Genomic DNA, 12,371 nt, shown 5'->3' with positions numbered 1-12,371 from the left:
GGGGGGCCCTGCTGTTTACTGTTCTTCACTGTGAAAACTGACTATTTATTCCTACCCTTTACTTCCTCTCTTTTAACCAGTTCCTGATTCATGAGAGGAACTCATCTGATCCCATGACTGTTCAGTTTGCTTAGGAGTCTTTGGTGAGAGACTTCTGACAAAGGCTTTCTGAAAGTCCAAGTACACTATAGCCACTAGATCTGGTCCATGTTTGTTGACACCCCTGCCCCTAAGAATTCTAATAGATTGGTGAGGCATCATTTCCCTTTACAAAAAACGTGTTGACTCTTCCCAACATATCATGTTCATCTATGCGTCTGCTAATCCTGTCCTTTACTAATTTGCTTGGGATTGAAGTTAGGTTTATTGCTTCAGAGCCATTTAAAACCAAAGCAAACAAACAAGGCTTTGCATTAACTATCCGCCAGTCATCTGGTACAGAGCCCTCCACATATAGCCCCACCTGCTCCCCTTGCTCCCCTGCAGGGGCCCTGCCTCGCCCCACCCCACACACAGAATCATGGGGAGGGGAGGCTGTACCTGCGCTGAGGAGGACATTGCGGGCGGTCGGGTGCCAGGTGACGATGCCCACGCGCTTCGAGTGCCCCTCCAGGGCCACCACGGGCTCTGTCAAGGGCTGTGTTAGTCCATTCTCTGGGATCTGCCAGACCTGTCAGGGCACAGAGGTTAGAGGGGGCCTGTGGGAAGCCTGCACCCCCTCACCCCATCAGAGAACCCTCTTGGCTGACACAAGCACCTGCTCCACCTGCCACATGGGCATGCCCTGACACACACGGGAAGGAGACAGATTGCTAATCACACCGAATCCAGACTGAGCTGGCTGCCCCTGCCCCAACTCCTTCCCCCACCTAGGGCCACCCCTGCCCCCAGCCCTCTCACCATGACGGTGCAGTCCTCGGAGCCGCTGGCGATGACATGGTCATTGTGCGGGCACCAATCGATGTCCAGGACAGGGCCCGTGTGCCCACACACCGTGGGGTACGACTTATCGATGCGCCCTGTCTGGGGGAGAAGGGCAGAGTCACGGGAGATTCCTCCCCAATATACAGCCAGAGCCCCTCCACCCTGACCCACAGTCCCCTGCTATTCCAGTCATGGGCTTCCCCCACAGCTCTGCTGATGCCCCTCCATCCCAACCCGAGCCCCCCGCTATCCCAGCCCTGGACTCCTCCTACACACTTGCAATCCTGTTGATTTTTTGGGGGGAGTGGAGGGGCGTGTTTGCAGGGATGCACATGTGATGCAGCTGAGAATAAACTCATTACATCTGTGAGCTACAAAATTGCAGGACATCACCTTCCCAACTACACTGTCCCCTTAATGCCAGGGGGAAAACACCCGGGGGCACGGGGGAGTATAGTCCCTCACACAGACCCATTCTCCACCCCCACTGCTAACTGCAGCTCTCCCCATTTCCATCTCTCCTGAGGCTCAAAGCACATTAGTGTCACCAGTTCGATGAGCTGGTAGGACTCAGCTCCTGCCCCCCGTTACCCCAGTCACCTTGAGCACTGGCAGCACCATGAAGGCCCCTCCCCCACTGGCCTCCACGATCATGGCCACGAACTTGGGGTTTACAGCACAGAAGCTGCTGTCCCAGGTGACGCGGGAGACGCGGATGTCATCATAGCACTGATCATTCTTGACGGGCTGCCCGAAGACATGGCGGAACTTGCTCTGGCGCACAACCTTCCGGAACGACATGGCTGGGGGTGGGAGGGGCAAGAGTCAGAGAGGCCAGGTCTGAAATGCAGAGCCACTTCTGGGGTAGGACACAGCAGCCGATTTATAAGCACAGGACCCTTCACCCAAAGCTGAGTGGCAGCCGTCTCTGAGGTGAAGCGCAACTGTTTTATATATACAGGATCCCTTGCTCAATGCCAAGATGCAGCTGCCTCTGGGGTGAAGCCCAGAAGCTGTAACAGCACAGCCATGTTATACAAGAGTTTAAAGAGCAGGAAGTGAACCAAGTATCTAGTGCCACAGCATGGGGGAATTGGAGACAAGGTCTCCTAGAAACTGCTGCTGGAGCCTTGTGTGGGCAGTAGGGCTGGCTGCGTCCCCCTGACTCTGATCTGCAGGATGTGGGGGGAGCATCAATCCTACTACTTGGGGCACAGCCAGGAGCATAGGGCCCATGGGAAAGGGCAAGGGGTGAAGACCCTCCCACAAAATAACCCAGAATTCCTCCCTTACCAGCCCCAGAGCTTTGTAGGGCAAAGGGGCCTGTTGGGTCCGGGATGAAACCCAGCCTGATTCCCACCCGGAGCAGAAACCGATGCCCAGGGAATCAGCCACGCCCCAGAGCCAACCAGGCAAATCCCCGCCCCTGCCACAGCCGCCGGGGGGGGGGGGGGGGGGGACACACCCTGGAGACCGGAGGGCAAAATGCCATGAACTCTGCTTGGCCAGAGGGACCGAAACTGAAGGGGGGGGGGGAAGGGGGGAAACACATTGTAACCTGCGCACCCCCCCGATTTCACCATTTACCCGCAGGATTTCATTTCCCACTTCCCTGTACACCCCCCGGAACGCTCGGCGACCTCCCCCAAACCCCGGCGGCCCCCCTCACCTGGGGGCCGTACTCACCGGCTGTGCTGGGGCTGGCGGTCGGGGCCACTGCCTGGCGGATGGAGGCGCCAGGCCGGGCCGGCAGGAAGTAGAGGGGGAGGCCGCTCCCACCACCTGCGTGGGCCGGACCGGACCGGGCCGGGTCTGGGACTGGCTGCGCCGAGATCGGCCCGCCCCGCCCAGCTCGGGGGGGGAGGGGCTCAGTTGGAGGTGGGGAATGGGGATGGACCAACATGAGGGGTTGGGTCAGCGAGGGCGGGGGATGGATCAGAACAGTTGGAGGGAGATGGGCCAGCGGAAGGGGGCGGGGAATGGGGATGGGCCAACATAGGGGGTTGGGTCACTGAGGGGGGGGATGGGTCAGGACAGTAGGAGGGGGAGGGCCAGCGGGGGGGAGGGGAGAGAATGGGGATGGGCCAACATGGGGGGATGGATCAGGACAGTAGGAGGGGGATGGGTGGAGGGGAGGAGGGAATGGGGATGGGCCAACAGGAGGGGTGAGGACAGTGGGAGGGGGGACGGGCCAGTATGGGAGGAATGGGTCAGGGCCGGGAGCGATGGGTCAACATGCTGTGGGGGGGCGGGAGAATGGGCCAGTTCAGGGGAGCCACAGGGGAGCCCCATGGGGGGCTGGGCCCAGCGGCAGCTCCAGGCACCAGCACTCCAAGCGTGTGCCTGGGGTGGCAAGCCGCGGGGGGCAGCCTGCCAGTTGCTGTGGGGGCAGCAGTCAGGCAGCCTTCGGCGGCTTGCCTGAGGGAGGTCCACCGGTCCTGCGGATTCGGTGGCAATTCGGTAGCGGGTACACCAAATCCGCGGGATCGGGGACCTCCTGCAGGCATGCCGCTGAAGGCTGCCTGCCTGCCGTGCTTGGGGTTGCAAAAAAGCTAGAGCTGCCCCTGGCTGGGCCTGACTGCTGTGAACCCCCTCACACCCCAGGGACTGAGAAGATGGAGCATCCCCTTCTGGGCTCCCTCTGTCAAACCGGGGGGGGAGAGAGGCCAGTGTGTGATGGGGACTGGTTGGCTCCGGGAACCAGGGAATGGGACCCGGGGTTTTTCCCTCCAGGGGACACCGGCTCCAATCCAGATACACGGCTCTCCACGCCCCTTTGTGGAGGTCCCCCAAGAAGCACAGGACACCCTCTGCAGGAACACATTTAATAAAACCAAAAAGAGGACAAATGACATCACATGAACACATGCGTGAAGCTGGGGAGTGCGCGGGACGTACAGCCATAGGACTCTCACAGCACCCATCGCGGAGCCTGGGCCAACGGGGGCAGACCCGCTGTGGGCTGTCAGATACAGGATGTCCTTCTCACGACTGGCGTGTGATGCCTCCTCCCTGGGGGTGACAGCAGGTTTAACCCTACTCTGTCCCTAGCTGGACTGGCGCAGAGCAAAAGCTTGCTAGCATATGGGGTGCAGCAGGTGGCCAAGCAGCATCTGTACAGGTCACTCCAAGCCACATGGCCAACAAATCCACTGGTGCTGGATATGACAGCACAGCAAATGCAATGGACAATCCCGTCTCCTTGCAGCCCAGGAGGACACACACAGATGGGGTGCCCACCCTAGCCTGGCACCGCTGGGTAAAAGGAGCCCTGAGATGGGGCCGTAAAACTGCAGCAATTGTGACTGTATGAGGCGACTGGTGGCCTGTGGGATGCAGGGGGCAGAATGCGGCCCCAAGGAGGGGAGTGGAATCGGACTGCGGGGAGCTGTTGTGACTCAGACCCGTTCTGCATGGTGCTCTGCTCTTGCTGGGGTGCCTGGGCCTTAGCTACAGCTTGCTGGGCCTGCTCCACCTGTGCTAACAGAGCATGGGGCAGGTTTCAGAGGGGCAGCTGTGTTAGTCTGTCTCAGCAAAAACAGCGAAGAGTCCTTGTGGCACCTTAGAGACTAACAAATTTATTTGGGCATAAGCTTTTGTGGGCTAAAACCCACTTCATCAGATGCATTGAGTGAAAAATACAGTAAGCGGAATATATATTAGAGCACATGAAAAGATGGGAGTTGTCTTACCAAGCGAGGGGGGGGGGTCAGTGCTAATGAGTCAATTCAATTAAGGTGGAAGTGGCCTATTCGCAACAGTTGACAAGAAGGGGTGAAGGGGGGGGGGCGCGGGAGGATTACTTTTGAAGTGCTAACGAGGCCAATGCAATCAAGGTAGCCCATTTCAAACAGTTGACAAGAAGGTGTGAGTATCAGTAGAGGGAAAATTACTTTTTGTACTGACCCCTCCACTCCAAGAGCAGGGGGTTAGCTCAAGCAGTAGAGCTTTTAGCTCCCAAGGTCATGGGTTTAATCACTCCTGCCAGTGGCCTGCGTGGGAAATGGCTGCTGTTGTCCTGCTTCCTCATTCTTCACTTCAGGAATGAACTTACAGCTCCTGTGTCATCCTACTGGCGTCACTGGGCAGATCCAGACTAACTGGGGTCTGGATCCCAAGGCCCCTGCTGGATCCCCCTTTTGCCACGGAATTGCACAGCTCCCTGGAAATGTGGGTGAGCCCCTGGCTGGGGGTAGGAGAAAATGACTTCCCCCTCCAACACCTTGTAATGCTTCTCTCAGCCCCCTAGCCCACTGTCAGTGTGGCTGAGATTGCTCAGCAGGGGGACCCCTTCTCCCCTTTATCCCCCATGCCCCTACCTGTGGTCACTCACCTGGGAGCCCCTGGGTTGACATGAGCTCAGCGCATCTCCAGGCACCTCTCTTTGCCCCCACCAGGCGGGTGGGGGCAAAGGTGGCTCTGAGTCCCTAGCAGGAGGTGCTGGCGGACAGCCAGGCCCACACACTGGACACCCTGCTGGGGGAAACTGGGGAGGAGCTCTGTGTAGGAGGGGAGGGGGGGAAGGTCAGAATTAAAGAACCAGATCCCCAAGGGGTCAGAATTAAAGCCATGGGGTGTGGCTCTCTTTGGTGTGTTCTGCCTCCATGGAATGGTAGGGGGGGAGCAGTACCTGCCCCCTGGTCGGTGTGGGAAGGTGGGGATCCCCAGGCAGTCCTAAGGCCTTAATTCTGACCCTTCAGGTGTGTGGTTCTGTCAAGGCTGCTTCCCCACTTTGAACTTTAGGGTACAAATGTGGGGGCCTGCCTGAAAACTTCTAAGCTTAACTACCAGCTTAGATCTGGTCCGCTGCCACCACTCCCAAAATGATAATTCCCTTCCCTGTGTAGCCTTGAGAGACTCTTCACCAATTCCCTGGTGAATACAGATCCAAATCCCTTGGATCCTAAAACAAGGAGAAATTAACCATCCCCCTCCTTTCTCCCACCAACTCCTGGTGGATCAAGATCCAACCCCCTTGGATCTTAAAAACAAGGAAAAATCAATCAGGTTCTTAAAAAGAAGGCTTTTAAATAAAGAAAAAGGTAAAAATCAACTCTGTAAAATCAGGATGGAAAATAACTTTAAAGGGTAATCAAACTTAAAGAGCCCAAAGGAATCCCCTCTAGCCTTAGGTTCAAAGTTACAGCAAACAGAGATAAACACTCTAGCAAAAGGTACATTTACAAGTTGAGAAAACAAAGATAAAAACTAACATGCCTTGCCTGGCTGTTTACTTACAAGTTTGAAATATGAGAGACTTGTTCAGAAAGATTTGGAGAGCCTGGATTGATGTCTGGTCCCTCTCAGTCCCAAGAGCGAACAACCCCCAAAACAAAGAGCACAAACAAAAGCCTTCCCCCCACCAAGATTTGAAAGTATCTTGTCCCCTTATTGGTCCTTTGGGTCAGGTGTCAGCCAGGTTACCTGAGCTTCTTAACCCTTTACAGGTAAAAGGATTGTGGAGTCTCTGGCCAGGAGGGATTTTATAGTACTGTACACAGGAGGGCTGTTACCCTTCCCTTTATAGTTATGACAGGTTCTGATGCAGCCCCCCCCCCCCAACATACACACAGCATACACTTGGGCTGCAGCTTCTGTGTCATAGTCATGTGTGCTAAGAGGAGACTGGGCCTGCTTTCTGCAGGCCAGAACAGTCAGGCTGCAGGGGCCCAGAGTTAGGGGGGCACCTGTATCCTCAGCGCTGGGTATCTGGCTGTAGTGTGCAGAACAGCCACAGTATTAAAACACAGTGACCTTGGAGCCACACCTAAAGGCAAGATTGCCAAGCACAAATAGGCCCAAAGGGGCAGAGTCCCCTTCATCGCAGTGTCTCCTGGCACCTGTGGGTTGGCAGCTGCAGCCACGTCAGTGTTTACATTGCCTTGCCTAGGGCCTGGTGTTCCCGGGCCATTGACCTGCATGGAGCTGGGCCTGGTTTGTATCTGCTGAGGATCTGTCCCCGCTGGAGCTTGCCTAGGCTGGGGAAATGGGGCAAACTGGGCCTTGGCACTGGTGTGACTTCTCCTGGTAGCTTCCTGGATCTGGTTGCGCCTGACGAAGCTCCACCTTGCACCCATTTACACAAGGCTTAGTACTAGTGAACCTACAATTGTGCACAGACCCCCCTTCCTTGTGGCCAGGTCCTATCAGGGGAGCCAGTGACCACTCAACTGGTGACTGGAGCTGTGCCAGAGCAGGGGCTGGGCCATGGAGGGAGAGGAGAGCAGGGTCTTGCTGGCAAGGCTAGGTTGAGAAGGATGTGCTGGGCATGTCCCCGGGGTTCTTCCCTTGCTCCTCGGTGAGAGCTGTGGCAAGGGAGGAGGTCGTGTGGCGGCCGCAGCCCATGCAGATGTTGGAGCCGAAGAAGATGTAGATGAGAGGGTTGATGCTGCTGTTGAGGTTGATCAGGTAGCTGAAGTAGACCATGAAGGGGAAAATGCGATAGTTGAACTCTTGCTCCAAGGAGGCCAGGAAGAGCAGCTGGACGATCTGGAAGGGGAGGTTGAGCAGCACATAGGCCGACAGGGTGGCAGCCACGATGCGGTAGAACTGGCTGGGGGGCCGGGTGTGGCGTTGGAAGGTGCGTGACAAGGTGGCGGCATGGGTGGTCACCATGACGACGAAGGGGAAGAGTCCCTCCAGCAGCACCTCCAGCAGGCGCAGGGGGCCCTCGAACTCACCCCGGTTGTTGGAGCAGACGAGCACCCCGTCTGGATACAGGACGACGTTGGCGAAGACGAAGCCCTTGATGCTGAGCAGGGCGGCCACCAGCCAGGCACCCAGGCAAATGTAGCTGGAGAGCCACAGGGGGCGGTGGCAGCGGTACCAGAGGGGCAGCAGCACCAGCAGGCAGCGGTCCACGCTGAGGGCGGCCAGCAGGAAGAGGCTGCAGTGGTAGCTCAAGTCGGAGAGGACGTAGCGCAGGCGGCACATGGGGGTGCCCAGCACCCAGGTTTCATTCAGCAGTGTCTCTATGATCTGCATGACCGTGGTGGAGAGGAAGAGGAAGTCAGAGGTGGCCAGGCTTAGGATGAAGACGGACAGGCCCCGGCGCTTCAGCCGCCATCCTGTCAGCCAGATGATGAAGGTATTGGCGGGCAGCCCGATGCCCACCGTGGTGATCAGGATGGCTGGCCGCCATGATGCTGGTATAAAGGATTGCGTCTGGTTGGAGTGCGAGGTGTTAAATGGCTCCATCCACCGCTCCCAGCAGTCTCAGTGGTGGCAGCGCCAGGCGGGCCAACCTGCCAATTGAAGGGACATGGAAGGAATCAGGGCAGGGCCTCTTACCCAGCCATTGCCCCTAGGACATGGGCACTGCCAGCTTCATCTCCTGCAGGGGAAGCGTGGTCCAGTGGTTAGAGCACCAGGCGGAGACCTAGTTCTGCTTCTGGCCTGGGCCACCTTAAGCCAGTAACTTCCCCCTGGTGCCTCAGTTTCCCTTCCTTACTCTGAGTCTCTATACCTTGACAGCTCTTTGCAGGACGACCTGTCTATCGCAGGCTCGCCAAGTGCTAGGAATAGTGATCACATCCTTGTCTCCGGGGGAATTTTCCCCAGTTCACTGTCAGGGAGAGGCTGGCACATGTCCTGAGAAGGGAGGTGTTGGGGGTGGGGGAGGTCAGTACTCCTGGGTCCTATTCCCAAGTGTTTTGTTGCAGCCAGCTGCTCCTGTCATGGATCCTGTGTAGCTTTGGCAGCACAGGGGTTTCCGTCCAACAGCACCACACTTTTCGCTCTGATGCCTGTGGGATTAGCCGGTTTGTCAGCCCCTTTGGGGCCCCTACAGGGTGGCAGTCAGGATTAGGAATGAACCTTTGTCAATGGCATTGTGCTAGCACCCCAGCTGAGATCTGCACCCCACTGAACCAGGTACTGTGCAGAGGGACAGTCCCTGCCCTTAAAAACTCTCAATCTGAACATCAACCCATAGACAGTTTTAGAGAGGAAACTGAGGCACAGAGAGTTGGGAAACCACTTACCCAAGATCACACACTGATTTGGTGGCAGAGATGGGTCCCTGAGTCCCGATCCACTGGGCCAAGGTTGCCACCCCACAGCCCTCTCGTTATGGTACTCAAATAGCCATGTTGTCTCAAAACGCTCCCTGGCCAGCAGAGGTCACCCCGTTTTAGGGATGTTGACCTGTCTGGAGGGATCCAGCCATTACAGCCTAGCTTATTTTGGCTGGGGGCCAATATGAAAAGATTCCAGCTGGAGCACAGCTGCTTGGCTGTACAGCCACACAGATCCCTGCAAATGCATCACCCTAGCCTCCATGGGATATGTCCCCCCGGGGATCCCAGAGACATGCCCACACATACTGGCCGTGCTCCCGTAGGATGATGGCACTGCAAATGGGTCCTGTGGAACTCCCTGCCACTGGACATGTGGAACCCTGGGCCTCACCGTGTGCAGGGCCGGCTCCAGCGCAGGAAGCAGGTGCTTGGGGCAGCCAATGGAAAGGGGAGGCATGTCCAGGGTCTTTGGCGGCAGGTCCCTCTGTCCCTCTCAGAATGTGCCTCATGAGCTGAGCCTTGGCAGGCTGCCCCGATGAGCTGCCTGGAAGCAATGGGGCTGGGGACAATGGGGAGGGGAAGAGGAGTCTGTTTGGGGGAAGAACCCCCAGAGCCCGTGGAGAAGCTGGATTATTTGCCATGGAGTTCTGGGCCTGATGTGTGGGAAGATCCTAGGCTGTGTCACCAGGGTGTGGGGAAAGGGTGTCGGACTGAATGATCACAGCACCCCCTTTTGCCTTTCCTATCTATGGATCCATGAGACCATGGGGGCCCAGAGCCTGCAACCTCATGGGGTCTCTGTCCCCTCCTCACCCCACGCCGAGAACAGCCCCTCCACTCCACTGCCGCAGACACTGGTCATCACATAGAAATGCCAGTGGGTGTGACCCTGGCAGGCCAGATGCCAGCTCTTGCCCAGGCTGCAGGTGTTAACTAAGAACTGACAACCTTGCAGCTGGAGCCCAAATCAGGTCACACCTGTACGGTAGTTTTACTCAAAACAGGGATTAGTTTTACAAGAATATATTTAGTGTTTAGACTCTGTGAAATGCTTGTGAATCGCTGCCTACATTCATCTCACTTGCCATGGCGGCACTCCATGCTATAGGGAAAGATGTAAGTTTTACTTTATAACTGAAAATGTTTGGTCTGAGCTTGTGAACTCAGGCCTGGGAATCGTCCTCACGCCTCCCCCGCTCCCTCCAGATGGGGAATCCCGGACCCTCACAATACAAATGATTAGTTAATGGCCCTGTCAGACCTGGGAAATGCTATGTGCCAGGAAGCTGGTCATGTGGGCTTGGAAGCTGAATGGAAGAAATAAAATAAAGCCACAGGCAAATTTTCAATCTTTTTATTTTTTTGGCTGTTTGAACTCTGAAGCCAGAGATCTCCTGGGCTGCCTCCTGGATCCACCCTGAAAGACCCTTTGAAATGACAGCTCTCGACAACTCTGTCACTCTTAGGATTTAATGGTAACTCATTGGTATGTACATGTTTGTGTAACCCTTCTGCCAGGTGGAGCCAGCAGCAACAAGGGCTGGGTTCAGTATCTAGGGGTTCCTTTTCAACAATACAACACAAAAGCGGCTCTAGCTCCCACCCAGTGACCTGGGACAATTACACACCATCCCCGGGGCGCCTCTAAGAGGCAATACTTCCCCTCTCACAAGCACAGAGTCTGAGTGTAGCAAAAACTTTTAATAAAAGGAGGGAAATAACTCAGCATTAATTTGGGAAAACACTACTAGTGTTCATAAACACAAATGACCCACCCCCAAGTAAGTTGGTTAGTGTCCTCAGGCTCTTAAGTCCAGCAACCTAAAAGTCCTTTTAACATGCCTTTCTCTGTACCCCACTCACAGTTGCTGTCCTTGGCCAGTGCAGCCCCTGAGTTCAGAAGTTAATCCGCAGATTTCACCTCCCACCCTGTGTATGTGTGGGGGGGAGGTGTGACAGAGTAGGGAGTATTAACCTGGGAATGTTGCATGGGAGTTTTACTAGTTGGGGTTGGGGCCAGGTGACACCTTCTGCCTGGGAAACTGGACAAAGGCTGGAGGAGGAGCCGAGGGGTGTGGCTGGGTGAGACTGCTGGAGGGGGTTTCAGTTTGGAGTTGGCTGGGGAAATGGAGGGAGGCCCAGAACCAGGATTTGGGCTCCCTACTTCCCAAGATGGACCTGATTGAGGGGTCCTGTTCTCTGTACCTACAAGCTCTGTTTTACACTGTGTTCCTGTTCTAATACACCTTCTGTTTTACTGGCTGGCTGAGAGTCATGATGAATCACAGGAAGTGGGGGGTGCAGGGCCCTGACTCCCCCACACTCCAGGGGAGGAGGGAGAGAAGGAAGTACCTTACATGCCCTACTGCTCAGATACTTGCTCATCACCCGGCTGGCCACTTGCTAAGATGTCTTCAGACTCCATCTTTGACTCAGCTCTCAGTGATTTCAGCTGTTATTGGGGGAGCCTCATTGCCAATGCATACTGGATAGGCATTTACAATAGAGACACTGTCCCAAACTAGGTCGTATCAGTGTTAACAAGACACTCAATTAACCCCATTTATCACACCCTCAAGAAAAAAAGGGTCAAACATAATCTACAACTCTTACACAAAACCCAGAGCACTATCTACAAACAGCTACCTCCAGCCTGATGAGATTGTGAAGGTTAGAACAATAACAGCGTTTAAAAGAGAACTGGATAAATAATCAGAGGGGTAGCCATGTTAGTCTGTATCTGTAAAAAGCAACAGAGGGTCCTGTGGCACCTTTGAGACTAACAGAAGTATTGGGAGCATAAGCTTTTGTGGGTAAGAACCTCACTTCTTCACTTGCATCTGAAGAAGTGAGGTTCTTACCCACGAAAGCTTATGCTCCCAATACTTCTGTTAGTCTCAAAGGTGCCACAGGACCCTCTGTTGCTTTTTACAGATACAGACTAACATGGCTACCCCTCTGATTATTTATCCAGTTCTCTTTTAAACGCTGTTATTGTTCTAACCTTCACAATCTCATCAGGCTGGAGGTAGCTGTTTGTAGATAGTGCTCTGGGTTTTGTGTAAGAGTTGTAGATTATGTTTGACCCTTTTTTTCTTGAGGGTGTGATAAATGGGGTTAATTGAGTGTCTTGTTAACACTGATACGACCTAGTTTGGGACAGTGTCTCTATTGTAAATGCCTATCCAGTATGCATTGGCAATGAGGCTCCCCCAATAACAGCTGAAATCACTGAGAGCTGAGTCAAAGATGGAGTCTGAAGACATCTTAGCAAGTGGCCAGCCGGGTGATGAGCAAGTATCTGAGCAGTAGGGCATGTAAGGTACTTCCTTCTCTCCCTCCTCCCCTGGAGTGTGGGGGAGTCAGGGCCCTGCACCCCCCACTTCCTGTGATTCATCATGACTCTCAGCCAGCCAGTAAAACAGAAGG

The 12,371-nt window shown here is 55.2% G+C and overlaps 3 protein-coding genes across 4 annotated transcripts in view; all 3 read right to left on the bottom strand.

The window, feature by feature from the left end:
• Nucleotides 1-2,774, bottom strand: part of CORO1B (coronin 1B) — an 18,779-nt gene extending 16,005 nt beyond the window's left edge. The window contains exons 1-4 of the mRNA XM_034767712.1: nt 2,611-2,774; nt 1,525-1,727; nt 901-1,023; nt 541-670 (exon numbers count right to left, since the gene is read on the bottom strand). Coding sequence (XP_034623603.1) covers nt 541-670; nt 901-1,023; nt 1,525-1,725 — 454 coding nt within the window. The 5' untranslated portion in view covers nt 1,726-1,727; nt 2,611-2,774. The remainder of the gene's footprint in view (nt 1-540; nt 671-900; nt 1,024-1,524; nt 1,728-2,610) is intronic.
• Nucleotides 2,775-3,798: 1,024 nt separating this feature from the next.
• Nucleotides 3,799-12,371, bottom strand: part of LOC117876017 (probable G-protein coupled receptor 152) — an 86,375-nt gene continuing 77,802 nt past the window's right edge. For both annotated transcript variants that reach the window (XR_004645412.1, XR_004645411.1), the window contains exons 3-4: nt 5,258-5,302; nt 3,799-3,936 (exon numbers count right to left, since the gene is read on the bottom strand). The gene's annotated coding sequence lies outside the window, so the exon portion shown is untranslated. The remainder of the gene's footprint in view (nt 3,937-5,257; nt 5,303-12,371) is intronic.
• Nucleotides 6,593-12,371, bottom strand: part of LOC117876018 (probable G-protein coupled receptor 152) — a 109,008-nt gene continuing 103,229 nt past the window's right edge. Inside the window, exon 2 of the mRNA XM_034767710.1 lies at nt 6,593-8,168. Coding sequence (XP_034623601.1) covers nt 7,168-8,121 — 954 coding nt within the window. The 5' untranslated portion in view covers nt 8,122-8,168 and the 3' untranslated portion in view covers nt 6,593-7,167. The remainder of the gene's footprint in view (nt 8,169-12,371) is intronic.

This window comes from Trachemys scripta, chromosome 4 (genome assembly GCF_013100865.1).
Source record: "Trachemys scripta elegans isolate TJP31775 chromosome 4, CAS_Tse_1.0, whole genome shotgun sequence".
In the NCBI taxonomy this organism is placed as follows: Eukaryota; Metazoa; Chordata; order Testudines; family Emydidae; genus Trachemys; species Trachemys scripta.
Note: the sequence above shows the minus strand (reverse complement) of the source record. Positions and strands in the feature narration are given on the sequence as shown.